Here is a 26,670-nt window from a genome sequence, read left to right on the forward strand (position 1 = left end):
CTATTATAAATAATGCTGTAACAAACAAATATACTATTTTTATATTCAAAGAGTGTGTGCTTGTGTATGAATATATGTGTATGTTTTTAGTGTGTAATTTGAATTATGTTATATATTTGGAGAACTTTTTATTTTAGAGAAATCTTCATGTTTATTGTTTGGAAAAATAGTTATGTATATTTTTATATTTGGAGAACTTTTTATTTTAGAGAAATCTTCATGTTTATTGTTTGGAAAAATAGTTATGTATTTACGTTTTAGAATTTAAGCTAATTCACTAGTGAAACTATGACTTTTGATTAGTTTCAATTAATCATTTGTGATTTATCATTCAGTCAGAATGTTGGTTGCTTTGAAGAGTGCATCCATTGTATTTCCAATTCATTTATTATAATACTTTCTATGATCATATGAATTTTAATACTGTTTTTTAGATTTCCTCCTTCATTAGTGATTTCGTTTCATTTAATGTCAGTTAAATGAAATTTTAGCCTATTTTGGCAATCTTTCTACGTGTTTATATTATTTCTTTTTTGTTTGTTTGTTTATTTGTTTTTTGTTTTTTTTTGGGGGGGTCACACCCAGCAACGCTCAGAGGTTATTCCTGATTCTACGTTCAGAAATTGCCCTGGGCAGGCTGACGGGACTATATGGGATGCCGGGATTTGAACCAACATCCTTCCACATGCAAGGCAAACGCCTTACCGCTGTGCCATCTTTCCAGCCCCCATATTTTTATTTCTATATTGATTTCTCTTTTATTATTTATTGTTTACTAACTTTTGGATTGTTTTCTTTTCTTCCTTACTGTATCCAATGTTTTAGGTGCAAATAAATTGTTTGCTTTTATTGGCTTATTTTTTAGTACATTTTACCCTAGAATGTAAGATGATTTTATTTAATTTACTTATCAATAAATATTTCTTAGAAATTGTTACTCTCCTAAATTGAAAATGACTGATAAAGTTTACAATTATGAGGCCAGAGAGATTGTAGAGGGTAGAGAGCAGAGGGTCTTTGCTTTACAAAAACCTGGCCAACATGAGTTCAATTCCTGGCACACTTTATAGTTCCCTGAAAGCTTCAGGAATGATCATTGAGCACAGAGCTAGGAATAATCACTGAGTGTCACCAAATGTGTTCATAAAACAAAATATGGCAATAAAATAATGCATATAAAATACTTTAGGTTTTACTCACACACTATATATATCAAAGAAGAATAAATAATTCATGTTACAGTAGTAGCATTTTTAATCTTAAATTGACCATGTATTTCCTCTTTATAGATTTAGCCTATGTGTTTATATATATTAAATATTTAATGTCTGTGTTATAGCCATAGCCAAAAAAAGAAAACAAATTATATATCTCTAAAAATGGAATGTTTATTAGTTGTTATAATAAATATATGAAAGCAGATGTTATGAATAAAATAGCATCCATAACACATTAGTTATAAGTACAAGAAATGGTAAATATAAGGTAGAATATTATTTATGTAAATAAGATAATGTGAAAAGAACTTAAATATATAAGTGACAAATTATATGTTTATATGATGGCATCTCTAAATATTTTCATCTAAATTTATGTACTTAAAAAAGCTTCACTAATGGGGCCAGAGCTGTGGCACTGGAGGTAAGGAGTCTGCCTTGCAAGTACTAGCCAAGGATGGACCATGGTTCGATTCCCTAGTGTCCCATATGGTTGTCCAAGCCAGGGGCAATTTCTGAGCGTATATCCAGGAGTAATCCCTGAGTGTCACCGTGTGTGGCCCCCCCAAAAAAAACAAGAAACAAACGAACAAAAAAATGCTTCACTAAGTTAACACAGGCTGCTTCTGGGTAATGTCTTCAATTTTATTTTATTATTAATGAATTGTATTTTATTTACATTTTAGGAATGGTGAAAATTTTACCAATATTAGGAAAAATGGTTAGATATTGGTTTTAATATTAAAAGCTAACCCTAAGTTTTATTTAAGCACAAACTAAAACTTTCATAATAATATTTTGTTTCCTGTAAGCAGTTTCTCAAAGCAAAATTATACTTAAATATAACAAACTCAATATAATTAATCATGATAATTATCTAAAACTAAAATATGCTCTGAGTAGATATAATAGCTTACAAAATTTATTTATATTTAAGTTAAAAGGGGAAAGTTTTAATGGAAAAAACAGAATCCATTGCAGAATACAACTTAAAATTTTGGAATAGATTTTACTGCAGAAATCAATATAAAGCAAAATAGCAAACATCAAAGAGACTTACACCATGAAAGTTTTTTTGTGAATGTGACACATAAGTACAAGTAGAAATCACAGAGTATATTCATAGGTATATATGTGTATGTAAGATTATTTGAAGAATATAGATTTAATAAATTACAGAGGATCAATTGACAAAGAAAATAACACAGAATATTTGTTATAAGAGGCAATGTAAACCAAAGAAATACAAAGGAGGTTTTTCTGGCCAATAAAACCATCAAGTTATGAACTGAATACTTTATCACAGGATGGTTTATATCAACTTTTCTTAACTGAGGGCCATATGCCTCCCTGTGAGCCTCAAGGACACTTCAATAGTGAAAACTGCACAGAAAGGGAGAAACATGCCATGATGCAAGAGAACAACTGGTAGAACAGAGGGGACATCAGGAAGTATATAAAGTTGGAAAATGGCCACAGACAGAAAAAAAAGTTTCACAGCAGTATTCCGTATTATTCCAAAAAAATAAATAAGATTTAAAATAAATTACACCTTGAAAGAAGTACAGACTCACATTATAAGCTGAAAAAGCTTTATGGTTTTGGACTAGGTGTGAAGCAAATTCATAAAGCAGTCACAGATTACAAACGTCATGCACAGAAGTCTATATTCTCATTTTATCGCTCACTACTTCTGAGAAAAATCACTAAATAATGTACTTCTTACGTTTCAAAATAAGATAAGATTTACTCAAATTTTGAGCAAAATAAATGAGAAGATATCACATGATTGGGAATAGTATGCATTTATGATAATTGTTTTAATAAACATTGTTATCCCCCAGCTCTACAGCTCCCAGTGTTTCCACATATATGTGGACATGTATCATAATGGAAGGAATTATTTTTTAATTTTTTATTGAATCTTCTTAGCAAAGACTATTACTAGTTTGTTTCATAAATGTTACTCCATAAATTTTCTGAATATCTTTCATTCTCCAATTCTTGTTTAAAATTTTAGAAACTGTTACAAAGTTATTATGAGGCTTAGTGATAAATCATAGAATGGGAGAAATAAAACATGGAGACAAAAGCAGAATGAAGAATTACATATTAACTTATTCTACTGCATAATCTTAAAAACTTTTGAGGAAATCAGTAGATGTCATAAAAAATGATAGATATTCCTATTATTTAGTTTCATAGACTTAGTAACTATATGATCATCAATATATTTTAATAAACAGTATTACTGCTATTTTCTCCCATAATTGGAGCATTTATTCAGAGATTTCCCACTGTTTGACTGATGTACTCCAAGATCTACTTTTCCCCTGCTGAGTCTCCACAGCTATGATTCTCAGAATTTATAGTTTACCTTCATTTTGCTGCTCTTTTACAGTCCTGCATACTGTTTATTCACAAACTAAAGATAGCAGAGTTCTCAATTAGAGTGTTCTTTTATATAGATAATTGGTAGTGAGAACAGCTATTTATTTTGATGGGTTCTCTTAAGGAATATGTAATCACATCTAATATGTCAAATAAATCCCCTTAGTATATAGTGTCAAAGGCATTATCACAATTGATTGAATGCTTCTTTAGAAAGTAGCACGAGGTTTATGGGGTAGAATTATACTTGTTTTATGACCATCTATTTATTAATCAATCAGAAATTAAACTTTACTCTTTAATCTCTGAGAGGACTGGGCCTAGAATTTGCACATACTAATAGACTAGTTCTCCTTTTCGCCTAACCACTACAAGACTAAATGGAACTTAAAATATTGTTCTCTCAACTGTCATAGTTGTAGCCCTAAATGGTGTATTATGTAACTGGAGACCCAGAGCTGTGAAGCTAGAGAGATAGTATAGTGCACTTGCCTTGCATGTGGCTGACCTGGGTTCCAACACAGGCACCCAATATATTTCCTGTATCCACCAGTAGTGATTCCAGACTGAAGAGCCTACAGTATGCACAGTCCTGGGTGTGACTCCTGGTTAATTAAAAACAAAACAAAACAAGAACAGAGATTTTGAGCTTCAGAGATAGCACAGAGTTTAAGGTACCAACATTCACTCATTCAATATCCTGAAAACCCGATAGTGCTGCCCGTCTCCACCGGAAGTGATCATGGTGCTGATCACGTACGCTTGGGTGTGGTCTCAACCCCCAACCCCTCACCTACAAAAAAATAAAGAAAAGATACAAACATTTTAGTGAGTTGTCATGTGTAACTAGTTATTTTAAGCACACGCCCTATTCTAACATCCAGAGCACACACCCTGCTCTCCCTAGTCCCCTAAAGTCTGTTATCCCTAAACATAGAAGATCTGGTCCCATTTTAATCCCCTCCAACATCCTACCTGATTGGCTGACAGAGAGTCCACGACCTACTCTCCCTAATACACATATCACGTTCCCTCCTAAAATAAACTGAGTTATTGTCCTAAATTGGCCAGTGGATGCTTCTTTAAGAATAGTCTACTTGCCGGTGACACCTACATTTTGAGATCTGACTTCACTAGAATTATATATAGTCATGGATTCATTTTCTCTCTCCTTTTTTTCAACGACTTTCGGGAAAGAGTACTACACACTTAGGGAAGTACATTTGGAAAATGGCCATTCAAGAAGTCTTCATGCTGAGCTGCAAATATTTAATTTAAAGGCGTACTGTCTGTTTCAAGAGTTACGATATCCATCTGACAAGAAAAATCATTAAAACATAGTGCTATTAATAACTTAAAGGGTTTAAAGCTATTTTTCAAAACTTGGTGGAAAAATAATTTTATAGAACATTGGGAACTTTTTAATGTTTTACACTGAACAGCTTATTATTTTTTCACCTGAGGGAAGGTAGGAACAATAAAGTAGAGTTTAACTTAGACCATTTTCTATTCCTTTATAGATTTGATGGAAGTTGCTTACCATCTAAGTTTTTCATATAAAAACTCTAACTATTCACCAATCTAAGGGTCGTTTTTGTTTTTGTTTTGTTGTTGTTGAGTTTTTATTTTTGTGCGGTTTTTTGTGGGTTTTTTTTTTGGGGGGGGGGCAGCCCCGGTGACTCTCAAGGATTACACCTGGCTATGTGCTCAGAAATAGCTCCTGGCTTGGAGACCATATGTGACGCTGGAGAATGGAACCATGGTTCATCCTAGGCTAGTGCACACAAGGCAGATGACTTACCACTTGTGCCACTGCTCTGGCCCATCTAAGGGTCTCTTTTGCTATTGATATTCTGGTTAGCTGATAGGCAATTGGTTTTGTTTTTCTATTCTTTCTTCTTTTTTTCTCATTTACCTGAACTTTAACTTTCTAAGCACAGATTTAAGGAGGATAACTTCATATTACCTTTCTGAAATTTATAAAAGGTATCTTATGATGATCAACAGTTCTATTGTTTATTTTTAATTGGGTGGGGAAATTTGCTCTACAATGTTATGTGCTCAGGTACTATTTTTTTGTTGTGCTCAGGAGTGATCCTTGGATACTATGACCATGGTCATTACCATAGTCACATGTAAAACAGGAACCTGAATTGATTCTATCCCCCATTATCTTATTTTATTTTAGGACCCTTCACTAGGTGGACAAAGGGTATGATCAACAGTCATGTTTTATTCATTATAAAATAATGTTAATGATAAAAAGATGCTTCACTCTACTCAAAAATCTTGTATTTTTAAATGAGACTAAGAACTGCCCAAGAGTCAGAAATGTAAATTATGTTAGTGTCTTCATTGCAGATTTGTTTTTGGTACCTGGACTTTCTGATTAAATTTCTTCTACATTAACCTCCTTTCCTCTACTGAAAGTGTATACTATAACATTTGAGCTTTACTAACAACAAGTCTTTCATATGGACTTTGCTTCCCAATTTGGTTAGATGATGATTTCAAGAGTTTGACAGTGCATATGACAATATAATTTATCCTGTGACTGCACACATGGCATCTTGTGAATACTGCTTGATGCCTCTAAAATATTTGTCCCTGACTGGATTAGAACTGACTGGGGTCCCACAGCTTTCATAGTTTCTCTGAAATACTATTTTAAGGCATGCATATACAAATGTCAGATACAACAGAGCAGTTAAGATTTCTAAGTTAGAACATGATTCTTAATTTTTAACCTCTTTTCTCATCTATGTCCTGTTTTTCTATTTTAGGTTTGTGTGCTGGAGAGGCAAATATTTGATTTCCTTGGATATCAGTGGGCACCTATCCTGGCAAATTTTATACATATTATTATTGTAATTCTTGGGTTATTTGGAACTATTCAATATAGACCTCGTTATATAACTGGAGTAAGTATCCTTACCATTTTAATTATTTTTTATTTAAGTAGAAAATTATCAATAGTAATTAAAATTTTTAGATTTAAGTATTTAGCATTTAAAGCATTTAAAAATAAATGGAAAAAGATTTTATTTTCATAAATTATGCTTTCACAAATAATCTGATGCAGTGACTAGCAGAACTATGCCCTTTATTTATGAATTATAGAGTCAAGACTTCTGTTTTCATAATTTTAATGGATTTACTTTTTCCTAATAATAATATTTAGTGAATTGAATGTAGTTTAAATAAATAGAAATGGGAATATAATTCTAAAAGGAAGATATTATTCATGGAGGGGTTAATATTTGACATGTTTGAAAGTCAAAATTCTAAGCACAGTCTTTCTGTTCTCTATAATTCTCTTCGGCTGAGAGAAAGTATTTTGCATTCCCACTCAAGTTTAACTTACTTAACATAAAAGTGAAATCCAACAGTGTTGCAGTTGCTATAGGAACCATAACTTAGAAATTTTTGCTTTTGTATGTGCCTCAGATCTCAGCCATGGCTCTTCATTAATGTGGTTTTTTTTAGTTTCATCATTTTTTCTATTTCTTATACTTTTAACAAAGGAATTGACTACAGGCTCTTACTTAAACTTATAAGACAAGTTTGTGAAAAGGCTTATATTTAAGATAGCACTGCCAAAGCTCAGCCTTACTCAACACAAACCAGCAGGCTATCTCCAGTTTTGCAAAGGCCTAATTCATATAAAAGATGGCCTTCTGTGGCCTCTTCTCTAAGGACTATTGAGCCCAGATAAAATTTATTGGTACTGGGAATTAGCAGTATGATGCCAGCTCAGACCCAGAGTTCCATTAACTGATTGAAAATAGAGAAGAAGGTCTTAATCTTCTCCTGTACGTTCACATCAAAATGAAGTATGTGTCACCTGATAGAGTTTGAGCTACCTAAGTATTATAAAAAGTAGGATGTGTTTAATTGCAGCATAAATTTCAGAGTATTAGCATAAAGTTCAGTGTATCACAGGATTGTGGTATAATTTTAAGTAAGTTTTAGCTTTGCCAGATATAAGTACAGTTGTATGATATTTGGAAGTGAATCTGAAATCATGACAGGCCTGCCATTTTGCTTCTGACAAATTTCCTTTATTTCAAATAGCATTAACTTAACTTAGTTTTCATAACTAATTCCTAATTATAATAGCTCATGTGCTTCAATTAATTGTTGTATTACAAGTCACAGTATGAAAGAGACCTAGAGTGCATTTACCTTCATTAGACTGAAATTTCTTCATGATTTTATTTTTTAGGTAATGTTACATTATTGAAAATGATAAAAATGTATTTTGGTATTTTGGACATAAGTAGGTAAATTTTATAAAAGGTCTCACATAATAATTGACTTTAAAGGGTCTCAGTAAATATTAGTTATACTTTATTTTTATTATCTTTTAAATAATATAAAAATGTAAAGTAGGTATAGGCTGACAAGTAATATAAAATAGGTGTTTTGAATTTTTGGTTGAACTGTTCTCTTTTATTTCAAGATTCTCTTGAGAGAATTAAAGATTTCCAGAATAAAAGTATAATCCCTTTTTTTAGATAAGATGCATACTTACATATCTTTCCAAAACCAGCTGCTCGACAGGAGTTATGATGTTCTGAGACACCTATCAGTTCATTTGAACTTCTGGATAGCTGAGTGTCTTGATTTTTTTCTGAACTATAACAGTGTTTTAGAGTTACATTTTTGATGTGATCTTGACTTGCAGACAACATTCTGAACTTGATCTTTTTATAAGACAATGTCTTACCTGGAAAATCTTTTGCCAGCTGAAGAGTCTGTAAATGTTAAATTGTTATTTTCAACTCAGCAAGTCCCAGATTGAAAAAAATATCCTCAAAAGTTTTCATAAAAAAAGAATGCTTCATACTTTAGCTTGTCTTTCATGTATGTGTATCTAAAAAAAAAAATGACAGATGTCAACTCTGATTGGAAAGCCCCTTAGTCAGATTCAGTTCATATTTTCTCTTTTTACCAGTTGTTGTAGGTGATAGTTAAATGAACCATTCAAATATTAATTAGCATAAGTACTAATTTTCTATTTCTCAAAAACAGGTGTTTGATGTTCTTTTTGTTTTCAAAAGATGCCCTTCATGCCTTATAGCTCCACATGAGGGTCTTCTCTGAAAAAGATTTCTGGTGTGAACTGGAGATCTGGAGATTTAATACAATAGGGAAGGGGCTTTCCCTACACATGGTTAATCTGGATTTGATCCCAGCACCATATACAGATCCTGAGCCATGCCTAGGGTAATAATTCCTCAGTGTAGAGTCAGGTGTAAACCCTGAGAGCCTCTATTGTGCCCACCCAAAACAAAACTAAACAAACAATACAACCCCCAAAGCCTAGATATGGTGACTGAGGAGATAGCTCAAAGGATAAGCATGTGCTTTGCATGCAGGAAGCCAGTTTTTGATTTCCTAGTCACCAGAGTACCATTCTAGAAATACTCCTGACCATCACCAGGTGAGGCACAAAAATAAAACCAAAGTATTAGAAGCAAAAAGCTTGCATAAGGCTAAGTTGAATATTTTGTCATTTCTCAATAAAGCAGAAACTGCTTTTGGGGTGTGTGTGTGTGTGTGTGTGTGTGTGTGTGTGTGTGTGTGTGTGTGTGTGTGTGTGTGAGTGAGTGTGTGATAGTATCATTAAATTTTTGGCACCAATATCTATTTAATTATCTGTTTTTGTATTCTTTCTTTATAACCAATCATTTCTATGTAGAATTTAATTTATGTCTTCTAATTGTCACGCTTCCTTGTTGAAGGTCAAATAGACTGAAATAAATTAAGAATTTCACATAAAAATAGAATTAAGATTTTACAGTTTGCCTGAGGCTGGTAAATAAATTGTAATGACAAGAAAATTGATAGATAACAAGTTATTATCTGTTTCTGTAATGATAGATAACGAAGTTCTAAGATCCTGGGTTTAGAAGAAAAAAATGTAATTAGAAATAAACTACAATAACGAAGAGTAATTTGTGATACAAAGGGCATTACAATGGCTGAGAAACTTCTACAGGATCTCTGTGCATTTGCTTAGAAATTCTATTCTTTTTTCCTTTTAAACTTTATTGATTGATTGATTGATTGATTGATTGATTGATTTTGGGGCCACACCCAGCGGTGCTCAGGGATTACTCCTGGCTCTGTGCTCAGAAATCGCCCCTGGCAGGCTGGAGAACCACCTGGGATGCTAGGAATTGAGTGAGGTCCGTCCTGGGTCGACCTCATGCAACACAAATTCCCTACAACTGTGTTATCTCTTGGGCCCCAGAAAATCCTATTCTTATTAATTTTCTTTTTCTATAAAAGGTAGGTGTTAATATTTATATTTTACTTTCATATTTTGTGTTATAAAAATTTTAGTATAAGAAGCAAATTATGTTTTAATTTCAAAACTAAACATTTTTGTGAACTACCTTAATGAATATGCAACTAAAACATGGTTGTTGAAATATATAATCAAATACATGGCTTGCTGTATTTAGTACTACACCAAAAAACTGTATTCAATGCTTTATTAAACCTCTTATACCTTGCTATTTACAGTGAAAATTTTATTCATGCTTTGTTAGTTTTACCTTGCCAATTCAAATTCATATTCATTCATATATTCACATATAAACACAAATTAAATATACTCTTAAAAACATACTTTACTTTAAAGTTTTGAAAATGTTTTGCCATTGTAATAACTAGATTTTGAAATTAAAATTTTTAATTATTATTTTGAAAATATTGTATGACATCAAGATAGATGCCATGAAATAGGATTCAGGAAACAATATTTATTTTACAATTATTTCCTATTTACAAGAGATTTAGATAGATGAAGCTTTATTTTATGAAAATATTTTAGGGGCTTTCAAATATATTCTGAAACTCTAAGCACATTGTAACCAATAGATTTTAAAGTTATTGGTAATGAGTTTTCATTTCCTTTACCATTTCTTTTCCATAAGAACAAAGTAGAATTTAAAATAGTTAATTGGAACAAGGACTCATTAGTAGCTTTTGAAGGCCTCTGGCATTTTAAGGAATACAAATATGCTGAATGAAATGAAATAGATTATTTCAGTTTTAGGCAAAGGAAATATGAAATCAGAATCTGTAGTATCTGTATTTTGTAATTCACATCAGTGTAAAGTCCTAAAGAAAACACCATATTAAATCTAGCATTATTCATAAATAAAAACTTACAAATATCTCCCATGAAAATGATGCCTAATGTTATACATGGAATTGTCCTATAAATATAGATTTGGATGCAATTTGTGATCCTGATGATTGTTATTATTAGTACAGGATTGTTATTATTAGTATAAGGAAAGGATTGTTTAGTGCTCTGCTTTATTTTTTGTTTATTAATTTATTTAAGCACAATAGTTACAAACATATTTGTAGTTGAGTTTCAGTTATAAAAACAAAAAGTACATTCCTTTGACCAGTGCAAACTTGCCATATCCAATACCCCCATAAATAATTGAAAAATGTGTATGTGTTTTTATTAAAGTAAAAACCACTTTTCTCATGATATCACCAAAGGGCATTTTGTCACAATATTCTTTCTTTCTTTGTTCCTCCTTACCACATTTCTACTTCTACTTCACCTTTTTCTCCTCTCTCATCCTTCCTCATTCCTTCTTACTTTCTTTCCTGCCCATATCCCTTTCCTACTTCCCTTTTTCTGTTACTTCACTTCTTACATTTAAACGCATGATTTTTAAAGAAAAAAAAACACCTTATAGAGTATGGCCCTATGGATTTCATCAAAGAAACCAAGTCCCAAACTAGAAGTAAATTTGATAAAAACACAGATGATAAATTAAAACAACACTGTTATGAAGTTATAGGAGTCAGTTATTATTATCACTTCCAAAGCCATAGTTGGCATTTACAGATGCATTTCTTCAAAAATCCTATAAGCCTCATATTAACTTTGTAGGTCTTTCAAACAAACTCAAATAACAACAAAGACAGTTGGAGCCTATTACCTGTGAACTCTTTACTGAGCCCCACTGAAGAATACAATTCCTTTCTTAGAAATGAAAACCACTTTTGGTATAAGTTGCTACAAGTTTAAAATTCATCATGGTGTTTGCAATTAAAGAGCATTTAGAATTTAAATTGTGAGGTTGGGAATGTAGCACTGCAGAGATTTTGCTCTGTATGCATGAAATGAAGTTTAATCTCTGGCACTGCCAAAACAAATCAAAACAATGTATTTTGGATCCAGTAAGTTGAAATAAGTTGCTTTCGGCTTTATACAAATCTGTATAAAGGATTTTTTTTTTTTTGGTTCTTGGGTTGGTGAGCAAATGATTTCACATCTCAAGAATAAAAACAAAAACCATTAGTGATGGATGTTGAAAGGTTAAGACATTATCATAAAACAACTAATTTCCATAAAATTATAGTATGAATAGTATAAATAATAGTATTCAATTATTATTATTATTAAAACATAATGATTTACCAAATTATTAATAGTAGAGTTTTAAGGCATATGATGTTTCAACATCAATATCATCTCAGAATCATCTTTCTAAAACCAATGACCAGGTCCCCTCCCAACTTCCAGACTGTTTTCTTGATAGTCACATTTTTGGGGAGTTTTTGGTCCACACTTGAAAGTGTTCAGGGATTATTCCTAGCTCTGTGCTCATAAATCACTTCTGGCAAGCTCCTGGGACCATACGAGATGCTGGGGATCAAACCTGGGTCAGCCAATTGCAAGGCAAATACCCTATCCATTGTACTATCACTATGGCCCTGATAGTCACAATTTTAAATTTCTGTTCTTGAAGTTTAAATGTTATGCTTATCATATAGTTGACTACTCTTTGGTTAGATATATAAATTTATACCACACCTCTACAATACCTATGTGACCAAGGCTCCTGTCCCTCTTAGCTACTGTTTGCCTTTTCTTGCATCCCCTCCCTTGATTTCTTTCCATTCTGTCTTTATCATTTCTGTAATCTAGAGTCAAGGTTGATTTGTATATTCTCCACTTAGTTTTGCATTCATCTGTCTTGTTATACTATGTACCAGAAAATAACATCTGGTATTTGTTTACATTATTATTTTATTTTTATATATCTTTATTTAAACACCTTGATTACAATATGATTGTAGTTGGGTTTCAGTCATATAAAGAACAACCCTTTTCATCAGTGCAACATTCCCATCACCAATGTCCCAAATCTCCTTCCTCCACACCCCGCCCCCACCTATACTCTAGACTCTACTTCCCTCATTCATTCACATTGTTATAATAGTTCTCAGTGTTATTATTTCTCTAACTGCACTCAACACTCTTTGTGGTGAGCTTCATGTCATGAGCTGGACCTTCCAGCCCTCCTCTTTTTGTCTCTGAGGATTATTGCAAGAATGTCTTTTATTTTTCTTAAAACCCATAGATGAGTGAGACTATTCTAGATTCATAGATGAGTAAGTATATCTCTTTTCCTCTGACTTATTTCACTCAGCATAATAGATTTCATGTACATCCATGTATAGGAGAATTTCATTTTCCTATATTCATTTCTCCTGATGTCTGCATAATATTCTATTGTGTATACATACCACTCCTTCATTATCCACTCATCTCTCATTAGACACCTTTATTCCTTAGGCTAGCCATTGTACAAAGTGCTACTTGAAATAATGGTGTGCATAATCCTTTTTAATAAATGCTTTGTGTCCTGAGAAACAATACTAAGTGTAATCACTTAATAGTTTGACAGTTTTTATAATGGTACTTCATTTATGTATAAAATTTATATTTTGTTAGCAAGAAGCTATATTGTGCTATAATTTATAGTAATTTTATATATACATATACATAAAATTTACAATTATAAAATTCTAGACTAAACACAAAGGATTTTGCACATATTTGTTATTGCAAAAAAGGTTTCAATTAATTGATGAAATTTTTTTCATCTTGAAACCAAATGAAAGAGGAATATTTGGATGGCTTTCTTATTTTATTACTGAAAAATCAAAACTAAAATAATGGGTTTTGTTGTTCAGAAGCCAGTATTTATGAATCTCTACTTCTGCTTTAGAGAATAATAAACTATTATATCTTGTCATTTAACAATGTTTATTTTTCCAAAATAATAAATAAAATAATTGAATAATTATTTGTTCATAGTTTTAAGTGGTTACATTTTACTTTTGCTGAAAACTAAATTTTCCAATGCATAGTTTATGGTTGTTAAAGAAAAATATATAATATATATATATATTGATGTTATTGTTAATCATTTATTTCCCCAGTGAGGGAGGACAGTGGTACAAAGGAGGTAGTTTCAGAGCATATTCTCTCATTTTGATTCCGTAAATGTACCTTACTTGAACAAGCATGCTAAATAACAGAAGTAATTCAATCCCAAGAAATTTTAGGTATTATATAATGACCTGAATACCAAAATAAACAGAGCTAAAGTCCATTTTCTGAAATCATTTTGATGTGCTTATTTGGGGGCTATGTAATTATGTCAAATAGACTATAAAAGTTGCAGAACAATTTATATGAAGGAGAGGATGGAGAATAATTTTAAATCTGAAATTTGCTATTCTCTGATGATTAAGCAAAGTGAATTTTTGATTATGGTAATTCAACCAAATATAACCAATATCTATAAACAAATGGAACTCCTAATGTCCACAGTTCAGAAAGAGTAATTCCTACCCTCTAATAATTTTAGTTCTCTGAAAATCTTTATCCTATTTGCCCTCATTTCTAGGTAGAAAGAAATTTATGTTTAAGCCATTTTTTATATCTTATATTCTGTTTTTCAGGAGAAAATTAACCAAAAGAAAACTTGCTACTACTGAAACATTAAAAGTCTAAATATTGGGGCCGGAGAGATAGCACAGTGGTAAGGTGTTTGCAGAAGGACGGTGGTTCAAATCCCGGCATCCCAAATGGTCCCCCAGTCTGCCAGGAGTGATTTTTGAGCGTAGAGCCCAGGAGTAACCCCTGAGTGCTGCTGAGTTTGACCCAAAAAACAAAAAACAAACAAAAAAAAAGTCTAAATATTTCTTGCTTAAGACAAAAAAAAAAACAAAAAACAACAATGTAGATTAGAGATGGAAACTTTAAAAAGTAGAAAATTAAAAATGTTTTTAATGAGTTACAGTAGTTGTGAAAATAAATCTTTTCCCATAAGTCAGGGAGAAGGGGAAATAGCATTACAAGTTTTTATGGATTTAGTCAGTATTCCTAAAATAAATGCAAAAAAATATAACATTGTGAAAGCAATTTATTCTCAAAGGAATGTGTTCCCTTGGGGAAATGTGGACCATTTATCTTACAAGAAGATACTTTGTTTTCTCATTCTGGTGTTAAACCATGATTGAATATTTATAGGAACTGGTAAATATAAATAATTACATTTTGACAGTATTAATTCATATTTGAAATTCATTGAGGAAAATCTCAGAGACATATGTTATATATATGTATGTACATATTTCTTTTATACATAAAATCAAATTAGTTTAAGTAAATAATATTTGAAAGAGACCAAGACTTAAAATAAAGATTATATATATTCCTTCTCCCTCTCCATCTGGTGTACTAGAGTACATTGCCTTATACTGTTCTCAACATGGGGGTAAGAATATCTATAAAAATCATCTTTCATAATTTGTAAATACTAATACATGAAATACATTTGTAGATGATTTTCAAGGGGGATGGCCAAACCCATATGTGCTCATGAGTCACTCCTAATTTTGCTCGCAGGAATCAATCCTGCTGGGTTCAGGGGACCATATGGGATGCTGCAGATCAAATTACATATAAGGCAAGTGCCCTGCCAGCTGTACTATCAGTCCAGATCTTCTAGATGATATTTGAGAGAAGATAATGTCATGGTGTAACCATCTGACAATGCAAAGATTAAACAAGAGAAATAATTTGGTAAGAAATAGGAAAAATCTAATTTTGTAGTTTTTTGTTTTTTGGTTTTGTTTTGTTTTTTGTTTTTTTTTGGTTTTTGGGCCACACCCGTTTGACGCTCAGGGGTTACTCCTGGCTATGCACTCAGAAATTGCCGCTGGCTTGGGGGGAACATATGGGAAGCAGGGGATCGAACCGCCGTCTGGTCCGTCTTACGCTAGAGCTTGCAACGCAGACACCTTACCTCTAGCGCCACCTTCCCGGCCCCTAGTTTTGTAGTTTTGTTGTGTTAAGTCCAAACTGTTTGCTGTGCTTGCATACTTTGTTGTGGTATGCTAGTGATTACACTTTTGTCACCAGAGATCACATCTGGTTAATAGAATGTGACAACAATTAGGATTGAACAAATGTCTCATGTTGCAAGGTGACTTTGTCACTGAGTTATGGACATAGATTCAAGAATAAAGATTTTAACTTTCAATATCTTACTAGTTTTAGAGTTGTGACCAAATGGGAATATATGTCTAGGCTTTTTCATAATAACTTGATGTCACCTTAATACAAAAATACTAAATATTAAATTATTAGTCAATAAAATGACTTATTCTAAATCAAGAATGCCTTTAGAGAGGATCTACATTAAATAGTTAAATGTTGTGTTAAGTGGTTAATAACAACAATATAATAAACCTGTCCTTATTTTTCTAACAATTACCCTTTGGATAGAAGCATTTCAAATATTTCACTCAACTATGTTTTATACAGGATTAGAAGAAACCCAATTTCACAGAGATTTTAATCAATATAATTGAGCAATAATAAACTTGTTTTTTTTCTAGTATCTCAAATCTTATTTGTTCTATAAATTGCCTGTATGTGTGTGCTTGCTTCTGCATATTAAAACTTGTTTGTTATTTTCTGTGAGTATATAAGTGTGGGCATAAGCAATGCAATCGTCTCCTTGTAGCAGTTTTGTTTTCCAAATAGTATTTAGTTTATATTTGTAAATTGTATTGAAGAGCAAAATTTATTGTGATACATTTAGTTTTGTATTTTTGGCAATTTTATTTTTACAAGTCACAATGCTTGACTTTGTGACTTTTTTATATCTAAAGGAATATGAGTTCATGTACTCTAAAGCAATGATTTAGATTCAATTCAGTTCCAGCAAATTTTTATCATGTAAGTTTTGTGAGGTATAGATTGCTTGTTGTTGTTTGTTTTGGGATCATACCCGGTGGCACACAAAGATTAGTTCAGATTGTGTTCAGAAATTATTCTTGGCAGAAACCATATGGTATGCCAGAGATCTGATCTGGGTTGGCTGTGAGCAAGACAAATGCCCTATCTGCTATGATATCACTCTGGCCACTAGAATGCCATTTTATCTCTGTATGTTGATCCAGTATTTCCTTTATAAACTGAATAACATCATACTTGTGTATTATATTAATCTATTTGTGTGCTCATGTGGTGTTTTCATGGTAAGAAAAAACACAATGTAACTACCAGATGACTACCTACAAGATTTGATAGATCTCTGGTTAATAAGTTTTTCAGATTATCTGCATTACTAGCACTTTTCAGTAAAACCTCAAAATCACCACCATTCTTTTCTTCTATATAACCATTCAGGACACAATTTATTTTCCCAACTAATTACAGTTTATATATTACATTAATATATTCATTGAGAAATTTTCCACAATTTTATTTTGTTCAACTGACCCAATTGTTCCATATATCAATAACTGAACTGTGATTGCAATTTGTATCAAGTCCTTTTAAACATAGTAAAGCAATTTTATGCAATTTTATACATATTTGTGCTATTCTTCACTATCAGTATTTATTTCTTAATGACAACTTAAAAAGCGTTTTGTAAAACTAAGAATAAAACAGTATTGTAATAGATTAAAATCATTTAATAAAAGGAATGGCTTATGGGTGTTTTTTACTTGTCCATCCAAGAATGTGCTCTCATTCTACTTTAATCTCTTATTTTATTTATTTATTTTATTTTATTTTATTTATTTATTTATTTGGTTTTGGGGGGTCCACACCCATTTGACGCGCAGGGGTTACTCCTGGCTATGCACTCAGAAATCGCTTAGGGGGACCATATGGGACACCGGGAGATCGAACCTTGGTCTGTCCTAGGCTAGCGCTTGCAAGGCAGACACCTTACCTCTAGCGCCACTTCTCCGGCTCCTCTTATTTTATTTTGATCATCGAAAAGATATATATATATATATATATATATATATATATATATATTTTATGCAAAATTTGTGTGAGGATTTAAGTTTATTTCTATACAATTTACACGTTTTGAAATAATTGGACAGGCAATATATTTTTCATTTTTAAAGTGCTTGTATTAAAATAAAAAAATTTTTCTTGGACATATTTTTGTTTTCTTTTTATATTTTTTGTTTTGCTTTGTTTGGGGGACACACCCCATGATTCTCATGGGTTATTCCATGTTCGGTGCTCAGAACATATTTCTGCCAGACTCAGGGGACCTGAGAAACTTTATAGCCCAAGAAATAGCCCAAGAAATCAGTCCCAGGTGGTATGCATGCAAGGCAAACACCATACCTGCAATCTCCAGTCCCCTTATGATAGCTTAGTTCTCTTAATACAATACTTTAGTATTTCTAGCAATTCTCTTGTGTTTCTTTTCTTAGGTAACCTTAAGGTGACATTTTTAATTCTGATCCTATATTAATAATATTAATTTTATATTTTCATCATTATATTAAGAAAACTCTGCTAGGAAGTAAGATTCACTTTCTTTTGTTGAATCTAATGCTTACTCTTGGATGTACTTAATCAGCTTGACAATGTTTTGCTACTAATCCAGCATTGCATTATTTGGGTTTTATTTTACTGTTGTAGTGTAAGCTATGTGCCAGAAAGCTGAGCACAGTTGAAGTTTACACAAGCTTGTGACAGTGTGAGCACTAAAGTCCTCCTGCCAGCTGTAGAAAGAAAAGTGGTAAGCATCTCCCAACACCCACATACAGTGCAAGACCTGAGAACTTTTTACTCTACCACTGAGTTTAGGGAATTACGGTTCTCAGAAGAGAGTTTATGCTCTTCTTAGCAAAAGGTGAAGTTCTAACTTCTTTCCAGTGTCTATTTGTTTTTATTATAGGGCTTGCTTTAAGCAAACAAGCAAACAAAACAAACAAGCCTAACAATGTATTATTAAATGCTTATGAGACTATGGGCTTTTCCAGGAAGAGAGGCAAACTATAGAGCAATTGAAGTTTTTTTTTTTTGGGGGGGGGGTGGGGTGGGGTGGGAGTGGTCACACCTGACAGCTTTCAGGGGTTAAGCGTTCAGCATTCAGTGTTCTGACTCTGCTCTCAGAAATCGCTCCTGGCAGGCTCTTGGGACCATATGGGATGCCAGGAATTGAACCGGGGTCAGTCCTGGGTTGGCCGTATGCAAGGATAACACCTATCACTGTGATATATAGCTCCAGCCCCTTGCAATAGAAGTTTTAATTAAGGAAAAATATTACAAACCTAATAATGAGATGAAAATGTCTCCAAGATGGAACGTTGATTATATAGGGTTTTTTCCAAACTGTTTGATTTGAGACTATGGGTTTTTTTTTTGTTGTTGTTGTTGTTATTGTTTTTAGGTAAAAAAAAAAAAGGTATGAAAGCTCAGGGGTAAGGGGTGTTCTTTGAATGTCTGTCTGTATTATATCAGTGCATTATTTTTGCCTGCTAATTGTCATGGGACAGAGTGCACCTACGTACTTCTGGAACATCTTTTTTTAGATTGTTTTGTCTCTAAAAATATTTTGATTTTATATCTTTTTGAAATTTATTGTTCATAATAGACCTTGCTGACAACATATCTCATCATTTGTAACTTATCAAACTTTGCTTTAATTTGTGTATTCTGATTCTAAATGTTATTTGTTATTTATATTTTTGAGTAATCAATATAAGAGAGTTATCATAGATTTTCTCTTGGAAGATTTAGCATTTCTTTAAGATTCATAGAATAAATTAGGGAGATTTTCTTCGGTGGTTTAGAATTTAAAGTGGTGAAGTGTTGGAATCTTCAAATAGTACTAAAGATATTAATCCTTCTCACAACTTAACTTTGAAAGCATATAGTCTTGAACATTTCACGATTAATAATATTTAATCATCTTTCTAATCAATCCTAGAATATTTGATCTTTTCAAGTTTTCCAGTTTTTGTATGATTTGCAACTGTTAAAGAGTTATGTTATATTTTATTGTCATAGAGTTGAAATATATGAGACTTCTTTAAAAAATCTCTTTATTTTGAATTGTTTATTTTTGTCATTTTTTCTCAGCAGAAGCATAATTTCTGAATCATGATAAAAGTTAAAAGAGCTAAGCTTAAAGCCATATTATTGCCACTTTGCCCATTTCCTCTCATTTCATATAATAGAAAGATTTCAAATTTGAGGGTGGTTCCAAATTTTATAATAAAACATATGGCAACTTAATAATATGGATTTAAATTTCCTAGGAAAATCAGCAGTTATGGACAAGAGGGTTAATTTTAAAAAATTTTGAATGAATAAAAATATTGAATCTTTATTTTATTCTAATTCTCAGTAATAATTTTGATTATTTCTATGCAAGCCAAATTAACATTAAATAAAGAAATTGATTTTAGGAGCTGTGATAACTCCAGAATGCTTTGTGTAATATTCTATATATTAGTAATAGTATATTAACTCAAAATAAATTTTTATTTGGGAAAATATTATAAAATATTCTGAAGTTGACCCTTCAGATGTCTGGTAAAAGTTTGAATTGTGGGATGCTTTTTTGATGTGCTCAGCTGTCACCTTAATGGAATAGTTGTCATTTTCCTGGTCATTTCAGAGTGGTATTTGTAGAAATCTTGTCAGTGCTTTTGAAACACTGATTCATCTGGGAACTCTCTGCAGCAGAATATACTATCTGCCCTCAACAGTTAGATCTCTGTCATTGTAGGTTGTCATTTTCCCCCAAAATAGTCTCTAGTCTATATAGGAAATATGTGATTTAGGCAAGCAGAAAAATGGTGAGTCTATCAAAGAAGTAAATGTGAAACAAAGTTACAGAGAAGTAAATTCTGTATAGATTTGAAAAATCTTACTTGTTCCTGCAGGTAGGAAAAGAACACCACTTCTAAGGACTGCTCGGTTACTTAGGAACCATTTACTTGCTAGTGGTATTGCTAATTCTGGTAATAGTGATCAGGAAAGGAACTACAAGGTCAGTTCTCCAATCTACAATAGGATGACTTTTTTTTTATAGAGAGTTTACATGTAAATGCATTTTCTAAGCTTCTAATGCAAATTCCTTTCTGTCTGAAGGACCACTCTTGTGGAATTAACCTTCTTTCAAAAGTATAGTTCGAACTGGCAGATATTGTGCTCCCTACATTTGTGCAATGTATCACTCACTAAATTGTGTTTCTCTTTAAACTGAGGGTCTTCGGTTCCAGTTTTTCACAGTTAAGGTTCCACTCAAACTTTACTTATCAATTTATTTTCCAACTTTTAGTTTGCTTTTAATGTATATAAAATAAGTAAAAATTTTAATTTATAAGACACAATGATGTTAATATATGGAGTTGCTACTAAAATAATATTTTCTTTTAAAATAACTGATGACTATTTCTATTAATTTTTTGAAACATTTTTATTATTATTTCTAATGTCTCATTTATTTTTCCATTTTGTAATGTTAGGAAAATATGTAAAATTCCAAAGCAGAAATTTCATAATGAAAATTTATTTACAGGAATGTTTAAGAATTCAGATACCTGCATAAAATGTATACTTTATAACATTAAAAGCACAAAAATTATGTAACTAAAAATTGCATTAAAATAGATGACATATTAATTGGAGAAAGGACTACAACACGATGACATTTTTCTACAAGAGTCAGGCAGGCTCTATAAAAAACAATTAAATGCCAACTTTCTTACAACCTATGAATAAATCAAGCAGTAAAATAATTTGATTAATTTTCCCACAAATGCCAGGAGAAAATAACAAATAAATTACTTAAGAGGTCTGGAGAGATAGTACAATGCTTACATTGTACATGGCTAGCTTGAGTTCCATCTCTGTCACTCTAATTCCCAGAGTTTACCAGGTGTGATCTCTGAGTGCAAAGCCAGGAGTAAATTAAACCCTCAGAACAGCCAGATGTGGCCAAAACAACAACAAAATAACAATATTTTAAGTTTTTTAATTCATTTTTTAGGAGAATAACATTGAAATAAGATGCAGAGCTCTTTAGGGGCTTATAGTTGTGCCATTTTTCACAGTAAAAACGACAAGGAACTATATGGTATGCTTTGTATTAGATTAAGCAAATGAAGGAAAGAATAACTTCTCATACCTCTCACTTTTAAAAGCACAAGTTTAAGAAATAAACATAGTCAAAAATAATACTACTACTGATATTTTCAGTGATGCTTAATATGTGACGCTACTTTAATGGAAACATCTAAATAAATAAATATTTATAATGTTAGGTCAGAACCACAGAGGCATGGAGATACCAGAGATAAAGAATAGAAATTTTATTAGATAGCTCAGTACAGAGGATGCCAGACCAAAGAGAGCTGAGATCCCATCAAACTTTTGTAATTATTTTATATACTCTACATAAAGGAAGGAAAGCCACCTTCCTACTTCATTGACATATATATAGTAAGATATCCTAGACACTCTGGCTAGGTTTGACACATCTAATTTACTAGTTTGTCTTAATTGCTCCCTTTTCTCAGGGGTAATGGCTCCTAGGATGTTTTTCTTATCTTTTATTTATAACCCATTTGAGAAATATCTCTTTCTGAGATAAAATAGCTATTTCTGGACAAATCCAAAATATATTGATTTATGGCACTTTGGACATCCTGACATACATGCATACATACATATATTCAAATATACATAAATACACACATCATCCTAACTTCAGGCAGTTCTAATTTTGGCTTTTAACCAGGAATTATCTTTGTTCACAGCTCAACTTAGATAAGGTGGGGGCTGATAATTTTTCACAGGTTCCACAATATAACTTAAGTCTCCAGTACATTCATATAATGTGAAGTTAAGATTTTTTTTAAAGAACAACAGTCTCAGTGAAATTAGATCATATCTCAAATACATAATACTGTTACTAAGTAGAAGCGATGGATGCTGTTAGGTTTGTTTGTCTTCTAAAATCTTGCTATTTAAGTTCCAAAATTATTCAGTGAATGCAAACATGAAGAATAGTGAATCTTATGTAGGTCAGTACATACACATAAATTAAACCCTGCATATTAATGTCAATAATGTAATTTTAATATTAATTAGCAATTTATGCAACCTAACCCATTCTTGAAAACAATTTTTCTCTGATTTCTGATTTGTTACTTATCTGCATTCTGTTTCTGTTCATGTGCTACTGAATATCAGACAGATTACTTATGATTTTGAACTGAAATGACAGTATATAAAGATTTCTAGCACTGAATTTTTCAAATTTCTTAGAACCTAGCAAAAATCGTTGACACAGATTCATGAAGTTCACTTCTACTAAATTATCCCTGCTCTGATTTTACACTAAACAGATCTTTTCATGTAACACCATAGTGCCATTTTTCTCCAGTATAGACAAATTTAAACATCTAGGGCACAAGGTAGCATTTGTTGAATTTTGAGTTAATAGGAGATTTGGAGTCTTACTGCTCCTGCAGGTAGAAAAAGAACACCACTCCTAAGAACTGCTCTGTTACTTAGGAACCATTTACTTGCTAGTGGCATTGCTAACTTTGTAAATAGCTCAACTATGATTTAATATTCTCACTTCTTCTAGAATTATATCTTCATATACTTATTTGTTGATGATACTGGGAAAGTTAATTTTAGAGGACTTTTAACACGCATTTTTGAAATGATAACACTTTATTTAGTCAAAAGTATTAAGTATTCTAAAGCACTATTTCAAATAACATGAGGAGAATTATACTAGTAGGATTTATAAATGCATTACTTATTTAATAAAATTATATTTTTGCATGATCATATATTAGTAATTTCCTAAAGTAAGAAACTGAAAACTCCACTAAATGACTTGCCAAAGAACTATTTATAATTAAATTATTGTTCTGGTTTGATTCAAAATATATTTAAAATACATTATTAGGACATTATTTAATTAAATATATATTTAATATAACAAGTTATTTATTCTTCCCTCTATTACTCAAGAATTATTTCCTGCACTTTAGTCACCATGTCATACTTACTATGTGAACATTTGAATTTCTTCAATCATATTATAGTTGAAGGACTAATACTACTCTATCAAAAACTAAAGATAACTATAGATATTTTAACTTTCATATATTACTTATTTCTTAAGCTCCACATTGTGAATAGACACCTAATAGTATTACTCTTCATTTTATGTGTGTTAATATGTTTGCTTTTATAATTTTTATAGCATACATATATTTTACAAACTGTGGAGCTATATTAATTATATCCTTACACAAATAACAATTTTTAAAAGTGCATTTGACAACCTTCTTCAGAAAGGCATATAGAAACATGTGGATGACATCCATCAAATACATTAGAGACTTTAGTAAATTATCTTAATACTAATTATTATAAAGTTATGTACCAATATCTTTATAGCTTTATTACCCCAAAAAAACCTATAGTGTATAATGGAGAAATATATAAAGACTCATTTTTAGACAAATGAGGATAAAAATAAGTGAGATTTAATAAATATAGTGTGGGATATAATTTTCTTTTTCTTCAAATAAAATTTTTATAGTATAAAATATTTATTGAATGTAATTTCAGAGCAGTAAGACAACTTTTTATATAGTTATTTTGAATAGTTAATTAAATAAAATTGCACTGCTATGTATATTTTACTTATATTTATGTGGAAATTATATTATTTGATATCATTTTAATAGAATACACTTTAAGTTGCTATAAAGTTGTTTGTAAAAATTACTTTTAATATTTATATTATTTTATAGTTAGTATAATTTAATATTTGTATGCAGTAAATCTACAATTTAGCATCCGTACCCCTAATGGTGTTCTCTTTTTAATTATCAATAGTTAAAGAAACTGCTCATCTTCTTATCTTGCATAGAATTTTTTCTAATTAATCTCTGCTTTATATGTGATTATCCCTATGTATATATAGTGAATATGAATTTTAAATCAATCTTTAATTTTCAAGGAAATAGTTTAGTCAACATGAACATTTTCAGGGAGATATAAAATAATCTGCAGTTTAGCTTCACAAAATTAAAGGATTAATTTTTTTGTTATGATTATTCTCCTTTCTCTCTGAAGGCCACTTACACAGTTTTTTTTTAATACCATCATCATCATAATACCTTCATCTAGTGAATCTGTCATAAGAGCAGTACTAGGGTAAATTCACAGCAGCAAATTCTATGGCACATTATTTCAGTTATTTTCAGGGTTTCTTGTACTTGCCATTGTACTTTGGTTTAGGAAGCTATATATCTGCATCTTTCTCCAGTTTTATGTAAAGTAAGAAGATAATAAGACTGTTGTGTGAGAAATAATGCAGACACTAATTAATATAATCCTTTACAGAGGATAATTAAAGATCTTTCCTGGGCAAGATGACCTGAAATTAAACATTTTATTTAATCTTTATTGGTTCCATCTTGTTAGATACGTTTGCCATTCTATTTCTCCTAGTTATTGGTAATTTCAAATCTTTTTATTTTTTGTATAAATTATTTGTGAATATCTCCATAGTCTGTCAAAAGGTTTTAAGAAGATTTGGCACAGAACATGTGTATTTAAAAATCGAAGGACTGGGGGAATAATACAGAGTACTAAAGGCTGAGGTATTTTTTTTAGTACTTAAAATAAATTTTGGGGGGCCAGAGAGATAGCACATCCATAGGACAGGTGGTGGTTTGAATCCCAGCATCCAACATGATGCCCCCATCCAAAAAGAGGTCCCCATGCCTGCAGGAACTAATTCTGAGTGCAAAGCCAGGAGTAAGACCTGAGTGCCACGTGTGTGACTCAAAAACCAAAATAAATAAATAAGTAAATAAATAAATAAATAAATAAATAAATAAATAAATAAATAAAAGAAGATGAAGAATTTTTTGGTTTTTTGGTTACAACCAGTAGTGTTTAGAGGTTACTCTTGACTCTGCACTCAGAAGTCACTCCTGGCTTGGGGAGATCATATGGGTGCTGGGAATTGAACATGAGTTTGTCCTGGGTTAGTTGCATGCAAGGGAAACATCCTACTGCTGCAGTGCTACATACAACTCAGGCCCCAATTAAAATAATTTTTGTTGAAATTTTTATGATTTACAGTAATATTGCTTTAGACATGAAATGCTAGATCTCAACAGAGTCGATATCCCTTCAGCTGCTTTCCCTGAATCTATTTTTTTACACCTCCATAACCCATATTCAGTCTTCATCCATTACCTTTATTGCCCACCTCAATTCAGTTGGCAGTATCTCATGATTTCTTTTCATTGCTCATGTCTTTACCTTTGCTTTGCTTATGTGAAACAGACAAATAAATTAGTTCAGTACTTGTTGTGTTAATTCCCTTAGCAAAAACCCTCTAATTCTATCAGTTACATCCAACTGAGACTTTGTATTCTCCTAATGCTGACAATTATTCATTCTTTGTACATACCATAATTTCTTTACTAAATCTTTGCTATTGTAAGTAGCAATATAGTGAACATAGGTGTGCATTTATCCATGTGATCATTATTATTATTAGATCTTTGTTTCTGGATATATACCAAGGAAAGTAAATCTATTTTTTATTATTTTTGTTGAGGAACACACTTGATATTGCTCAGTGCAAACTCTCAATTTACTACTTCTGACTCACTCTTGGAAGTTGCTTCAAGGACAATTATAGTGCTGAGATTGAATCTAGTTTTCATGCAAAAAATGTGCTCAAGCCCATTAAGTTTTGTCTCTGGCCCTAATTTAAGTTTTTCTTAATGAATTCTCCATTGTGTTTTCTATTGGGATGAAATATCAAATTACCACCAATGTTGAATGATTCATCTTTCACTGCACCACAGTAAAAGCTTAAATCTAAGTTACTAG

At 31.6% G+C, this 26,670-nt stretch overlaps 1 protein-coding gene across 2 annotated transcripts in view; it reads left to right on the top strand.

The window, feature by feature from the left end:
- Positions 1–26,670, top strand: part of NKAIN2 (sodium/potassium transporting ATPase interacting 2) — a 1,155,126-nt gene that overhangs the window by 505,608 nt on the left and 622,848 nt on the right. For both annotated transcript variants that reach the window (XM_049771147.1, XM_049771146.1), the window contains exon 2: positions 6,392–6,529. In XM_049771147.1, coding sequence (XP_049627104.1) covers positions 6,392–6,529 — 138 coding nt within the window. The remainder of the gene's footprint in view (positions 1–6,391; positions 6,530–26,670) is intronic.

Source organism: Suncus etruscus, chromosome 4, assembly GCF_024139225.1.
Source record: "Suncus etruscus isolate mSunEtr1 chromosome 4, mSunEtr1.pri.cur, whole genome shotgun sequence".
Taxonomy (NCBI): domain Eukaryota; kingdom Metazoa; phylum Chordata; class Mammalia; order Eulipotyphla; family Soricidae; genus Suncus; species Suncus etruscus.